General features: G+C 54.7%; 1 protein-coding gene across 3 annotated transcripts in view; it reads right to left on the reverse strand.

The window, feature by feature from the left end:
- Positions 1-14,185, reverse strand: part of CDH22 (cadherin 22) — an 89,664-nt gene that overhangs the window by 54,697 nt on the left and 20,782 nt on the right. For all 3 annotated transcript variants that reach the window (XR_010073032.1, XM_063349865.1, XM_063349867.1), the window contains exons 2-3: positions 5,596-6,565; positions 195-489 (exon numbers count right to left, since the gene is read on the reverse strand). Coding sequence is in view for 2 of the 3 variants with exons in the window: in XM_063349865.1 (XP_063205935.1) it covers positions 195-489; positions 5,596-5,820 (520 nt within the window). In the remaining variant the exon portion in view is untranslated. The remainder of the gene's footprint in view (positions 1-194; positions 490-5,595; positions 6,566-14,185) is intronic.

Below are 14,185 nucleotides of genomic sequence, written 5' to 3' on the forward strand. Positions count from 1 at the left end.
ATCAGCTCAGAGGATTTATTCACTTGTTTTCCTTAAGCCACCTTATTTATTTTTCCCTTTTGGCTCCCTAGCTCCGGTCTCAGCTGGAATCCCTGGGATTTGCAGGCGGTTTTGCGGGGTACAGCGAGCTCAAGGTTTGATAAGAGAGGGGCGCAGGTTTTCCCAACCCACCTCCTCCCACCCAGGAGACCTACCGATGGGGGACAGCTCTGCCACACTGCCGATGTAGGGCCCCTCCAGGAAGCGTGGCTCGCTGTCGTTGATGTCCTGCACCTTGATGATGAACTCGGACTCAGGCTCCAGCAGCTGGTCCGTCTGCCGGTCGCGGGCCTGAGCCCGCAGGGTGTAGAAGGTTTTCTGCTCCCGGTCCAGGCGTTCAGTGGCGTGGATGTCACCTGTGATCTCGTCGATGAGGAAGATTGTCCCTGCGCCCTCCCCGGAGATAGTGTACTTGATGGAGCCGTCCCCCTCATCCGAGTCCGAGTGGATCTGCCAGGGAGAGAGGGAGAGGGGTGGGAGCAGGCTGGGGCCATGCTCATGCCCCCGCGTCCAAGACCGCATGGCTGTGAAGCCCCTGGTCCACGGTCCCTGCATGATGCCCGTCTGCTCCCTCTGCTGCTGCTGGACCGCAGAGCAGGACAGAGCACCACCAAACAACGCCTGTGCATGCAGGAAGGCCCCATAAACTTGAACTTCAGACCTGCCTCTGCCACCGTACGCTCGGCAGATCACAAATCCTGCCAGTACCCACCCACACCACAAACCGAGGGCCAAACCCCACCACTGCAAGGGGTTAGGAGATGCTGGAAAAGGGAAAGACAACTCATCAGCACACCAAAAAAAAAAAAAAAAAAAAAAAAAAAAGGCTTCCCTGTGGGCAAGGACCCAGGACCCTGGCAGTGCAGGATCACCTCTCCCAAGCTGCAGAGCAGACCGGGGTGTAAAGGCAGCTCACCAGCATCTGTCCCCATCCACCCAAAGCCCACGCTCATCTGCCAGCTCTGCTCCAGCCACCGCCACACTCCCGTTTCCAGGCAGTCGGTGCTGACAAATCTCCCTGGCTGAGAGCTCACGCGCTCACTGCACATCTGTATTGGCTTCATGTGGCAAGAACGCAGGGGGGTGTCAACCCCTCACAACATCACACCCACAGCCCCCACCTGAGCAAAGCCCGTGGGAGAATGTGGCAAATTAGGCTTGTGTTCAGGATGAAAAACAGACCCTGGGGAAGATGCTTTTGTAGCCAATTCCTGCTTCATTTTCTAATTAAGACAACATTTGAAATTAGGAAAAGAAAGGGTAAACAGCAGCTCCCCACAGACCAGGAGCTGACTGGAATCCAGGCCAGACGTCCAGAGATAATTTTATTGGTGGCATTAAACTGAGTTATGAGGTTTTTACAATCCAGCCACTTATGAGAAATCTATTAACAGTAACTGGACAGGCAGAATGCATCTTGACAGAGAGCAGCATGGGCATTAATTGGGACAATCCATAATGGGACAGGCCCCCGGAAAGGTTTCATCAGCTGCTTTCATTTGCTTCCTACAATTTCTGCTTAGAATCAGCAAAGCCGCCTCACCCCCCCCAAAAAAAAAAGAGAAAGAAAAAAGCCGTCCATTAATCGGCTAATGAAATATGAAAATGTTTATGGGCCATTCAATCTTCCAAACTGCAGTTCTATAATCCACCTTTCAGACACACAGCTCTACCAGCAAGAATTTATACCAGAGCTGCCTCTTTTTTATGACGCCTTCATTATATTTGTCTTGTTAGATACAGTTTATATATTTATTTCATGAGTGAGGGGCCCACGCCTTAGACAATTCAATGCATTTTACACAACATTCCCATATTACTGCCCATGCTGAAACATCTCCCAAGGCTTGCCAAGGGAAGGAGACCTGCGCTCGGGGCTGAGCGCCCAGCGGCGCGCTGGGACCGCCGTGGCTTGGCCACGGACCTGCTGGGGCAGCACCTCTCAGAGCAAGTGCCTGCAGGGACGTTCTGCCTGGCTCTGCAGGAGCATCCTGCCCTGGCGGTCCTGCCCCAGCCCTCCCTGCTGGCGAGCTTGCTGCCCCCTCCGCTTTATCATCCTCTCCCATCCTTTCCAAGGCTAGGCTGGACGGGGCTTTGAGCAGCCTGGTCTGGTGGGAGGTGTCCCTGCCCAGGGCAGGGTGTTGGAACTGGAAGATCTTTAAGTTCCCTTCCAACCCAAACCAGTCTATGATTCTAGTGTTCACTGCTACCCTGCTAGAGATCAAGCTTTTCAGAAAGAAAAAAGGTGCACCTGGTCTGTGCAGAGCGGGTAACAGAAACCTGCAATTTTCCGCTGAACACCAGGCTCATGATTAATAATTAGGCCAGAGGTAAACCACCCAGCACCTCTTCCCAGAACCACACTGAGCTCTCAGCATATCCTCTTTACGTATTTGCTCATCGCTGACTGCTCGGAGCAGGCACCAGCATCCCTGCAAACTAGAACGCTAGGAAGAAAAATGGAGCCTGGGCTCAAGGGGCTGCAGTGATTGATTTACAAGGGAAGATTAAAAGAGCTAAATCTGTGCTGCTTGACTAAACAACAACTAATGGGGGAGGGCCGGATAACAGAGTACAGACATCTGAGGGGAGATGCCACAGGCCCAGACCACATCCCAGGGATGCTTCTCCTGCCAAGCCTTGCCGGTACAGCGGGAAGGCTCAGGGAGCACCAAGTTTTGGGGACATCCACCACTACTGGGCATGGCAGGAGAGCAAAATTGGGCAGCCCTGGCATGGCACAGACCCATGCTGTCCCCGGGACTCCCTCTGCACCTTCCCCCGAGCCCCCTCTAACTCAGCGCTGCACCCCAGGAGCAGAGGGAACCTTGCGCTCAGCTCCTCCGGCCAAGGACTAGAGCATCCGCAACAGCTATTCGGAAGGTGGACAAAAGGCCGATCGGTTTGTTAAAGAGGAAAATAGTTTCCTTGTCCTAAAAGGCTACAGTCAGGATTTTTACGAAGCCATTAATTACTAGCTAATAATTAAGTCAAAATTAAATGTGCACATTCCTTATTAAAAGCGATTAAACAGAAAGCAAAAATACACAAATAAAAAATGACTCTGGGGCTGGGAAAGAAAGAAAATCAAATAAAAACTAGCCTGTAATAAAGGCGCACTCTGTTTGCTCCAACTCATAAACCCCGAGTTCATCAATTTTCTTTAAATATTAGCAACTTAATTAAATCTGCTTTTTTCCCTTTAATCCTCTCCTCTATCTAAAATAGATCTGTCCACACGCAGAAGTTTGTAACTAGTGCTGACCCCATAATTCTATTTAAAAAAACCCAAAGAAATCCACATCAAACTGACAGCAGCCTCAGGGGAAATTACAGTTCAGAAGAAGGATTAGCCAGAGAACCCAGATTTTATGGAAATGGTATCGGCCCTCCGAAAAGCACACGTAGGTGTGCAAGAGGCGTCCATGGAGGGCAAGCCCCAGCTACACTGCATGGAGCCGTGGGTCCCCCGTGGAGGAAGGCTCTGGGACACGCAAGCTGTGCGCGGGGGGGACTGGCACCACTGCCCTGGGAAGCCGGGGCCCACCCCAGCCCTGGCATCCCCAGGTGGGCACCTCAGCTTCTCCCAACCCCAGGGAAAAACCCGTCCCTGGGTTGCCTTCAGCCCTCCGGAGCAATGTTCACAGGGAACGGCTTGCGGCGCCGGCTGGCTGTTTGTTCTGAGCAGGGTGGGCGATGCAGTGACTGATGTGGAAAGGGGCTGTAAAATGGGTTAGTTGTAGGTTCCTGGGTTCGTTTTGGAGATGCGGCGGTTGCTAGGCTACCTCCGGAGCTTGACAGGGCCTGATGCTTCGAGTCGCTTCCCAGGGGAGCTGTGAATTAGCTGTAACTGCACCGAGCGCCGTGGCAGAGGAGTGCGCCTTTCGAGTGTCTGCTGAAATGGACACAAATCACCACTGAAATCTCAGCTGGCCCCTAGCCAAGAAGCCCATTTTCAAGCCTCCTCCAGACTCATAACCAGACAGCCGAGGCCATCAGACAGCCCCGCTGCGTGAGCTCTGGGGCATTTTCCTTTGGGGAGAGCCCCTGCTCCCCAACAGGGGCAGCCCTAGCTGGCTTGCAGCACCCTCCTCTGACTGGTCCCAACATCTGGCACTGCCTTCATCAATATAGAAGTAACACATCCTCCCGACACATGGAAGCCACAGGGCAGCTTCTCCACAGCTCCCAGAAAAGGACGAAGCCCAGCAACCCCAAGGCAAAATGCTCCTTCAGCCTCAGGACTCCAGGAGCAGAGGGAGCAGAGGGACCAGAGGTCCATGTCCAGCCTCCCCATGCCCCAGGTGGTCACACACCAGAGAAGCAGCAAGTTCCCAAGGACAGACCCAGCAAGCTCCAGGTTTGCTGGCACTCCTCTCCGCAGGGCATGCAAGCAAGGGCAAGAGCCAGGACAACAGGAACAGCCACCCCCTTGGAGAGAAGGGAGACTACCAGAGGGAGACCAGGGCTTTTCCAGCACAAGGAGACCAGCATGCTCCAGTGAACACTATCACACCTTCTCACAGCAGAGCAGGATGCGCTGGTTACAAGCCTGAAACCTCCCAGTGCCTCTCCCTGGAAGTTCATGCGTGCCACCACCTGTGCACAGCCCAGCAAGGATCCAGCCCTGGGAGCAGCATAGTAACACAGTGCAGCTCCCAGGGGCACCCAAAGGACAGACATAGCTCCCGGCAAGCTCCAGGAGAGCTCTGTCACCAGTGCTGGCCCTCAGGGTCCCTCCAAGCCCTGGACACCCAGACCAAGCACCTTCCACACCATGCTGTGCACGTCAGCCTGAGATCTGTAAATCCTGCAAGAACCTTGGTCTGGCCACAAACAAGAGCAGGATTGCTGCACCACTACTAGAGTGGGACATCTCTGCCAGCCCCAGTTTTTGGAGATAATTAGCTAGGAAACAGCTACTGTAGCCTGCAGGTCCAGGAGGTCCTTCCAGGACCAGGAAGGAGCCACAGGGAGAGGCCATGAAACAAAACCCAGCGCATGATCCCCATGCTGAAAGGGCTACGGGACCAGGGATGGACCATCTTCAGGAAGTCAGGGTTGCACCTACGGCAGCAACTGCTGGGGCAGGAGGGCCCTTGGTGCTACAGCAGCACTTCGGCTGCCAAGAAATTGCAGGGACCAGCATGAGCAGATGCCCGTCCTGCCCACCCAGCCCGGTCTACACATCTGCTCCAGCCCAGCATGTCCACCCACAGAGATGGGGCTGAGCCTTCCCCACTGCCCCCACAACGCCCAGAGCTGCACCCTTTCTTGCACCCACCCCAAACACCATGGGAACCCAACACGCAACTGGGAGAACATAGATATGAATTTTGGTGTATTTCTGCCCCGGGGTTTCTGGAAGCACATCAACCTCACCAGCCCCCATCAGGGACCGGGCTCCTGCCATCCCAGTCCACAGACCTAACCAGTCCCCCATGAGAAACCTTCATACAGGTTCTCTCTATCCCCTGCCAGGCTTGACTGTGCTGCCAGCATGCCCCGGTCTGCCACCAGCTTGGTTACCCCCATGGAGACATAGGGCTACCTTACCTTCCCCACGTACAGCGGCTCCGTGCCTGTGTACTCCTCCACCACAAAGAACTGATTCCAGACCCAGCCACGCTTCACTCGCCCACCAGCCAGCAGTGTGGGGTCCCCCGGCTGCCCGAGGCCAGGGCCCTCCACCGCCGTGTGCATGGCCCAGGCCCCCAGCTCCTGGATGGCGCAGAACAGCAGCAGCATGGTCCACGAGAAGCCCTGCAGACCCTTCGCCATTGCACTCTAGGAGGCTGCATGAGCAGTATCTTTTGGATGGGCAATTAGCATCCTTTAGGGAAGAGGAGAAGGAGGAAAGTCCACACTAGCAGCGTGGGGCTCACCAGTCAATGCAGAGCATCCCCATCCCCGCTGCATGCCGTGTCCTGCAGCTGGAGCACTCCTGTCCCAGCAGGCTGGAGTCACATCTGTGACAACAGACGTCCTGGACCTCCCACTGCTAACGCAGGGGCAGTCAATGCTGGTGCCTTGCAGGCTGCTCCTGGGTCTCCAGAGAAGAGTCTGGCAGCTGGCATTTGTCCCCGGGGACAGAGCTGCGGGGCTCCGTGCTCGGCTGCCGCCGGTCTTGCTGGGGAGCGGGGTCCCGCACAGCCCGCTGCCCACCCTGCCAGCGGGCAGGGGGCTCCGCAGCCGCGTGCGGGGCACGGGCACCCGCCACCGTCATTCACGGGAAGCGAAGGGAAGCTTTTCCACGTACGGTTTCACAGAGAAGTTAACAGGATGAGCTGCTGTGGCCAATGTCTTGCCTGTCCCGTGGTGGCCCTGGACTACTGCGTCGGGGGTCTGGCAGCAGAGGCGGCTGTGCCACATGTGCGGGTCACAAGCCCATTTGTAACTCCCATCTTCAGGGGGATGAGATCCCAGCACCTGGCGAAGGGTCCTTTGCCCAGCTGATGCCGGTCGCTTCCATCCTCTGCTGGATCACACAGGGAGGTGCAGGGCAGCCGGCAGCATCCCCAGGAGCCTGCAAAAGGCCAAGGTGTCAGTGCTGGTGTGAGAGCCAGGCTCCGTGTTCCCCCCGCTCCATCCTCCCCCTGCAGCCTCAGTCAGCATCTCCCACCCTGCCTGGCCCCAGGTGCCCCACCATAAAGCCCAGCCCCACAGGTCCTGCTGTAGCAGGAAAGGAAGGTACCCGGGAAGGGAAGGCAGCAAGCTGCAGAGCTATCATCACCACGGACGTATGCTCCAGCAGGGACTCCGAGACTGAGGAGCCCCAACTGTCAAGGGTCCCTCCTCACCACGCTGCCCTGGTTGCCGAGAGGAGTGAGGTCTGCTGCGCCATCGCTGCCCACGCTGGTGGGAGATGTGTAGGCAGCACCCCCAGCACCGCACAGGGCCAGACCACGCCAGTCCTGCACGCACGCACCAGGCGATGCCAGTGCCTGACAGGGGAGGTGCTGGCTGTCCGGCCACTGCCGCTAGTTTTCCCAGCATCTTGCTTCTGCAGCCATGGACTAGGAGGAAAGCATCTCTTCAAGGACTCACCATCTGTCTGACTTTAAAGCTAAGAGTTTAACAAAGGGTGAGGTTCAAGACACCCATGTGGCACCAAGGATAAAGACATGAGACCTGTGGCCAAGGGCAGACTGCATCCAGTGAGCACCTGGGGAGAAGAGGCTGACCGGGAGATGGGTGTGCAGCATCCATCCCTGCCTGCACCAACACCCTGAGCTTCCACTAGAGCTCTGCGACACCAGCCACAGCCAGAACTACTCATGAAACATGCATATCTTCATCGGTTTGCAGAATTAATCTCCTGTCATCTGTTACTCTAAATGGGAGGGGGAAAGAGGATGAATGGAAAGGGGACAATCCTGGACTAGATAGTCATCGACTCCCCATAGAAGGGGAACTGGACTGTGCTCCAGAGTCCCCTGCGTGGTTCTGAATGGCCCTAGCAGTGATTCTGAACCCTAGCAGTTCAGAGCAGGGGTAGCTGGCAAGTATTTCCCTAGTTCTTCCTTGCCCTTGACATTCCCCTCGTGCGACCGCACCAACGGGGCAGTTCCCCAAAGCACCGAGTGAGCTGCACTGATATTTCTGCATTTGCCTGACTGGACAAACACTGAGAAACACGGGGCATTAGTGCCAGGCATCCTTCCTCACTGCCTCTTCATGGTTCACAAGCGGTGGGTCATGCAATGTGCACAAATCTATTCACACACGACGGCTCGCACCCGTGTTCCATCCCATGCACAGCTAAGAGCACTCACACGCACTGGCGCTCTCCTTTGTCCATATGTGTGCCTCACTTGAGTGTACACACATGTTTTCTCCTCCATGTACACATGCCATACTCCACACACACATACATGTCAGCTCTCACTCGTGGAAGCCCTGTGCTCCTCATGCTCCAAGGAGCAGAGGGTCTCCGGTGCATCTTTACGTTAGCAATCACGGTACAGAAACACCAACATTCCTCCCCACCCCTCTTCCCTGCCAGATCGTTTGTTATTAAGACCTCTCCGCACCATGCACTGAAGGTTGTTGGCACCGGCATGACTCCCTCTTGCAGCCGGGCCTCCCCGTGCAAGAGCCATTCCTGCCCCTGCTCCTGAAGGGCCACCTACTCTTCCAATCTGGTGAGAACCCCTATCATCACACAGCAAAATATTTAACGTCGGAGACTATACCCAGGGAAGCGAGATGACCTGTAGACGGGTGACAGGCTGGGTTGTTCCTTCCCACTGTTAGAAGTCTCACAGAATGAAATAATTGCAGCCTTCGTCAATCAAACACAGATATAAAGGTCCCCGCTCTGGAGCGACAGAGCTGAGGCTGCCCCACCTGCAGCAGACTTCAGAGCAAGACATAAGAGGACACGTACAACAAACCTGTTTTATCACGCTTACACGGATATATAGAAGAATCATATAACAAGATGTAGCGTACCACTGCCACAACCAGCATCTCTCCAATTTCTCACGTCTGTGAAATTTGTGGCTATGTTGGAGTAAGTTCCCCAGACAGCGAGAGACAGCAATAAACCGAACAGCGCAAGGTGTGCCAGAGCAAGAGCTTCAGGCCAGCACCCAGGGCAAACAGCAGGTGTGGGAAGAACAACCCTATCCAGCACCTCTGCCCTGGCCACCCCACAGCACTCTTGTGGGCAACACCTCCAGATGTGTCCAAAGTCTGAGTACAAATGGGTTGTACCTGGTAAACGCAACTGCCAGAAAGAGAACTTAACAAGTAGTCCACCTGTATATCTTCTCAAGGACTATATTAAGCAGAGCCTTGGGGAGAGGCAGTCACCAGCTGCTCTCTTATGAAGAAAGGCTGAAGGATTTGGGTCTCTTCAGTCTGGAAAAAAGACGACTGAGGGGGGATTAAGTATAAATACTTAAAGGGTGGGTGTCAGGAGGATGGGGCCAGGCTCTTTTCAGTGGTGCCCAGGGACAGGACAAGAGGTAATGGGCACAAACTTGAATGTAGGAACTTCCACCTAAACATGAGGAGGAACTTCTTTGCTTTGAGGGTGGCAGAGCCCTGGCACAGGCTGCCCAGAGAGGTGGTGGACTCTCCAACTCTGGAGACATTCCAAACCCGCCTGGACGCGTTCCTGTGCCACCTGCTCTGGGTGACCCTGCTCTGGCAGGGGTTGGACTAGATGGTCTCCAGAGGTCCATTCCAACCCTCACCATTCTGTGATTCTGTGCTGAAGTCTCCCACTCTTCCCACCCTGACGCCCTCTCCTTGCCACCCAGGCTACCCCACGCTGGTTTATAAAGCCCTGCCAGAAGCCTGACAAGGCAGCAATGGTCAACTGCTCTCACTGCCAGAGAGCAGTTCTGCAGCCACTGAAGACCTCCTGAACGCGTGGAGAGGCTGAAGGCAAGCCAACCCAGCGGTGCAAATCCAGGCATTACAAGGAACATCAGCATCCAAGGGCAGGAAGGCGGCACGCTGCCCCGGCTGCCCCCAGCAGGCCTTGCTCAGGGCACACAGCTGGCAGACAGCACGGACGCTGGCTCTGGGAGGGCAGAAGGAGCCATCCCCCTCCCCCTCATCACACCATTTGACTCCTGAGTGGCATCTGCAAGCGGCCCATTTCCTCCATGACCCGACTGCTGGAGCCACACACAGGAGCCAGCCCCGTGGGCACAGAGGGATGGCACCGCCACTCATTCGGAAACAGGCACTGCTGCCTTTTCTTTCAGCCTTGCCAGAGTTACAGCATATAAATGGAGGTAGCCACATCCTAAACGGTATCAATAAATGAGTAAAAGCAACAACTTAAATGCACGCGCGAAAGCAAGGCGGAGCGCAGAGGAAGCGAGGGCAATAGATGTCGCAGTGGGTGAGCACGGCTCCGGCAGAGCTGCTCCCCGGCTGGCGGACGAGCTGGCCCGCAGTTCCCAAGGCAACTTGCTCAGCCCTGTGGCATCGGAGCACGGCACAGAGCAGCGAGTGCCAGGGAGAGGAGAGTCCCGCTGAGCCTGCACGGGCTGGGCTGCCGTTGCTGTGGGAACCACAACCTTGTGTTTGGAGCCTCAGCCATTATGCCGCTTTCCACATTTAGCAGATTTCCCCGTCTTACCGCTACGTCTGAACTCATGTGGTTTGCTGGTGGCTGCCTCACGTGTCCGAAGTTCGGCTGCACTCAGCTGAGCTGTTGGCACGCTCTGCCTACGCGCAGCAATGCAGGTGGCGTGACAATTTGCCTCAAGGCACCTCTGAGACACTCAGGTCCCAGACTGCAAAGCCCATCTACACAACCCATTGCGAGCTCCAGCCCCCCAGAAACGCTGACCCAGAGACACATCTGTGGCAAGGCTCGTTGCTGCTAACTGGGTTCTTCCTCTCCACCCATAAACTCTCAGCCTGCCTCTTTTCTGTCACAGCTTCAGGCCACAGCTAGGGTCAGCGTCACGTCTCTTCTCAGCGTGCAGACCTTTCTTTCTGGCTGTCACATCACAGACCGCGTCCAGAGGAAGCGGATCCAAGAGCCCCAAGTCCTGCTTGTGACCTTGCAGCTGCAGGATTCAAAGGACCCCAGGGCTACAGAGCACCACAGAAGGCCCCTGTGCACAGGAACCAAGACCAACACGACATTTATTTCCCCGTGTTATTGAAGACCTTTCACCACCAGCTGGAAGTGCCACTTCTCTCTGCCACACGTGAGCAGCGGAGCCGTAAATAAGCAGAGAGAGCTGCTGCCGTCGCAGGCAGAGCCAGCCGCAGCACCGCATCCCAAGCGGGCGGCTGGCTGCAAGCGCAGGGCACGCAGGCAGCAGGCGCAGGGCGCACCAGGCAGGGTTCCACACACGCAGTGAAGCACCAAACCCTCACACCGCCCCAGGCCCAGGGCAGCGCCCTCTCTCTCCTGCTGCTCTGTCATCCCCGCTTCCCAATTATCAGCACAAACCGTCCCCCCCTCCCCCCCACCGCCGCCCCACAAGAGCTTGTGCAGTTTGTCGGCGTGTATTTGGCACGGCCATACTGTACATCATGTTGACAGCAGAAATTACATCCTGAGCTTATGTTTTACACTGTGCTCTGTCAGAACTCACCGCAGCCCAGTGATCAGGACAAATTGAATAGCATCCCGTCCGTGTCAATATTTATTTCATTTTACAAATGCAGGCTGATGCGGGGGAAAAGCAGGCAGGGGGAGGGGGGAAGACACAGGCAGGCAACAGCACACAAAGATAGCACTGCCCAATACATCGCAGCCCTACACCTCCAAACTCTACTATCGCCCAACACTGCTGCAGTCCCAGAGCCAGAGCAGCAGCATCCGAGGAGCCCAGGGAGGGGGGATCCCAACCAGAGGCCAGGTGACCACCCTGGGACCTCACAGAATCCTCTAGGTTGGGAGGGACCTTTAAGATCGTTGAGTCCAACCGTCAACCTAACACTGCCAAAACCACCACATCTACCTGTCTTTTAAATATCTCCAGGGATGGTGATTCCACCACTTCCCTGGGCAGCCTGTTCCAATGTTTGATAGCCCTTTCAGTGAAGAATTTATTCCTAATATCCAACCTGAACCTCCCCTGGCGTAACTTGAGGCCATTTCCTCGTGCAGCGCTCCCCGTGCCTGCAGCTCGATGGCAAGGGCTGCCACACCAGCACCGTTCCTCTGAGACAAGCCCTTACAAGCAGCAGAAAATGCAGAGTCCCCCGGCAGCCAGGAAAGCTGCATCAGAGCAGAAGGAGAGCCCTCCCTCCTCGATGCCAGCTTGCCGCCTGAGCTAACGCAGGGCTGGATGCACTGCCTCGGCTCCTCAGCACCTCCCGGCAGAGTCACACAAACTGCCTGCACGAGCATCAGGACCGCTCCGTCTGTTGGGAATGGCCACGAGGATGCTGCATAAGCTGCTGGGGAGCGAGGCAAGAGTAAGGCACTGCCTGTGCCACCCTTGGGAAGGCAGAGCCACAGAATGAATACCAAGCACGAGACAGGAGCTCTCTAAAGCTTGGGCCTTCTCCTGCTTTTCCATGGCATGCCCACACCCCAAAGGATACAAGGAAACGGAAGCTGCAGCAGGAAGGTCAGGGACAACAGCTTAGTCCTGACCCCATGGTCCCGGGCATGGCCCTCATTGCTCAGTTTGCCATCTGCAGATGAGTTCAGACTGGGAGTATCAGTTACCCAGCTCCAGCCCTGTCACCCAACAAAGACAAGGAAGGAGCAGACAGCAGCACACCAGGGACGGTCTCCAGACTACCAGTTGCTTCCACCACTTGCTTGTGGAAGCCCAACCTCACAGCTGGAAAATTGGGAGCTTGTGGACTCTCATGTTGCTCCTCACACTGCTCTCCAGTGGCTTCCCAAGGGCAGAGCATGCAATGACAAAGGGGGCAGCCTCAGGCGGACCTTGCTGGGAGGCAGGGCAGCAAAAAACCTGCAATTAGTTCAGCAGCAATTCTTCTCCAGTGCTGCCTACAGTGCAGCACGTGGTGTGTAACCACGTCTCCTCCTGTTAAACAGAATTCAAATCCACTTAATGCTCCCTTTCCTGGGAAAAGGAACAGGCTGCCTAGAACATGCTTCCAGTAGCTGTTGTATGGAGGTAATACAAGCATGGCAAAGCTGCTGCAAAGCTTTAAGATGGTTCATAATCTCCAGGCCTAGGGCTAAGACATGAACTCGGGCTCTCTGGAGCTCACTTCCTCTACTGGATATTGTAAGACAAGATGAGGCAAAGATACTTTTTTTGCTTTTACAAACTTCTCCTTGAAATCTAGAGACGAGGGAGGAGGCAGTCTTGCCAGACGTTAAGATCCTATCAACTCCAGAGTTGGCCACATGGCAAGCCTAATGCATTTAAACATCCAAGACCCCACACACTGCATCTGACAACGCACCTCAGTGCCACACCAACCCAGGACCACTGCACCAGGGCCAAGCACCCACCCACATCCCCATAGCTTCCTGCAGCTCCTTCCTAGCATCCAAGAGATATTTTACAATTACCGCTTTGGGCTGGACAATGGAATAGTCAGGGCATCCAGCCCTCCGCCCCACAGGGAGTGCTCTGTAGGTTTAAAACACTAGGGACCAACCTGGCTGCTGCTCCACTGCGGTACCCACTATGGTACCACAGGCACCATAAACAAGTGTCTTTGGCTGGAATACATTAACATGCATTGCTAATTCCATAAGAGACATCAGCACTGGCGAGAGCAAAGGTGTGGGATTCCGTCTTGATGTGAGTGGGTTTTTTATGATCACAGCCACTGCACTGCAAAGTTCCCATTCCATAGCAGATGCCATCAGTGATGTGACATTGAAGGCCCGATGTTCAGATAAAACAAAGCTGAAGAATGTCTCAGAATACTGTGGCGCCACAGAAAACAACTGCAAGCGAGACAGGTTTTCACCACTGCAAGCTCTGGAACCGCCACGGCATCCCTCTGCTGAGACACGTTCTGCAGACGCTCTAACTCAGTCTCCTTTCCAGAATCTCGACACATTTTGCCAATCAAGCGAGATATTGATCTGGATGGCACACAGCACCACAGTTTGTACAAATGCTGGAGATAAGTGGCCAAGGGATTCAAAACTGTAGAGGCTTTTGAAGAGGATATTTAAACTGCTTTTATTTTTACTTATGCAGCGAAAGGCTCATGTAACCACAGTTACTGGCTGAACACATCCCAAGTGCAAGTCCAGACTGTGCAAAGCAATGTTTGATAGCAATCTGCCTTTCAGCAAGTCTGCAGCCCTGATACAGAGCACAGAAGACAGGCAGATAATGATAAAAATCAAGTTTTCTCACTAATGTCACCCTAGCCTCAGCTGTGACAACAGGGCAGAAAGCCCATTATACATAGTAAAAGTTTAGTCATGCTTGTTCTTGAAGTAAATCTCCAAGTTTCCTCTTTCTGTTTTCCTTGGAATTATTCTCCCAGCAGGGGACTTCTGCCTCTGCTTTTCTTCTCAGATAAACTTGCACACGGTCCAGGTAAAGTTGTTTTTCCAGAGGAACCTCTACCTACACAATGCTCAGCACTATATGACTAAACACCCATTTTCTCCCTTCTTTTTAAGTTGCTTTAAGTTTAATTATTGGCCCCTTTGATGCTGCCTTGAGAAATTCTAATAGAAGAGTGCAGCGACTGTCAGAGCAGGAGC

Source organism: Chroicocephalus ridibundus, chromosome 12 (genome assembly GCF_963924245.1).
Source record: "Chroicocephalus ridibundus chromosome 12, bChrRid1.1, whole genome shotgun sequence".
Lineage (NCBI taxonomy): Eukaryota > Metazoa > Chordata > Aves > Charadriiformes > Laridae > Chroicocephalus > Chroicocephalus ridibundus.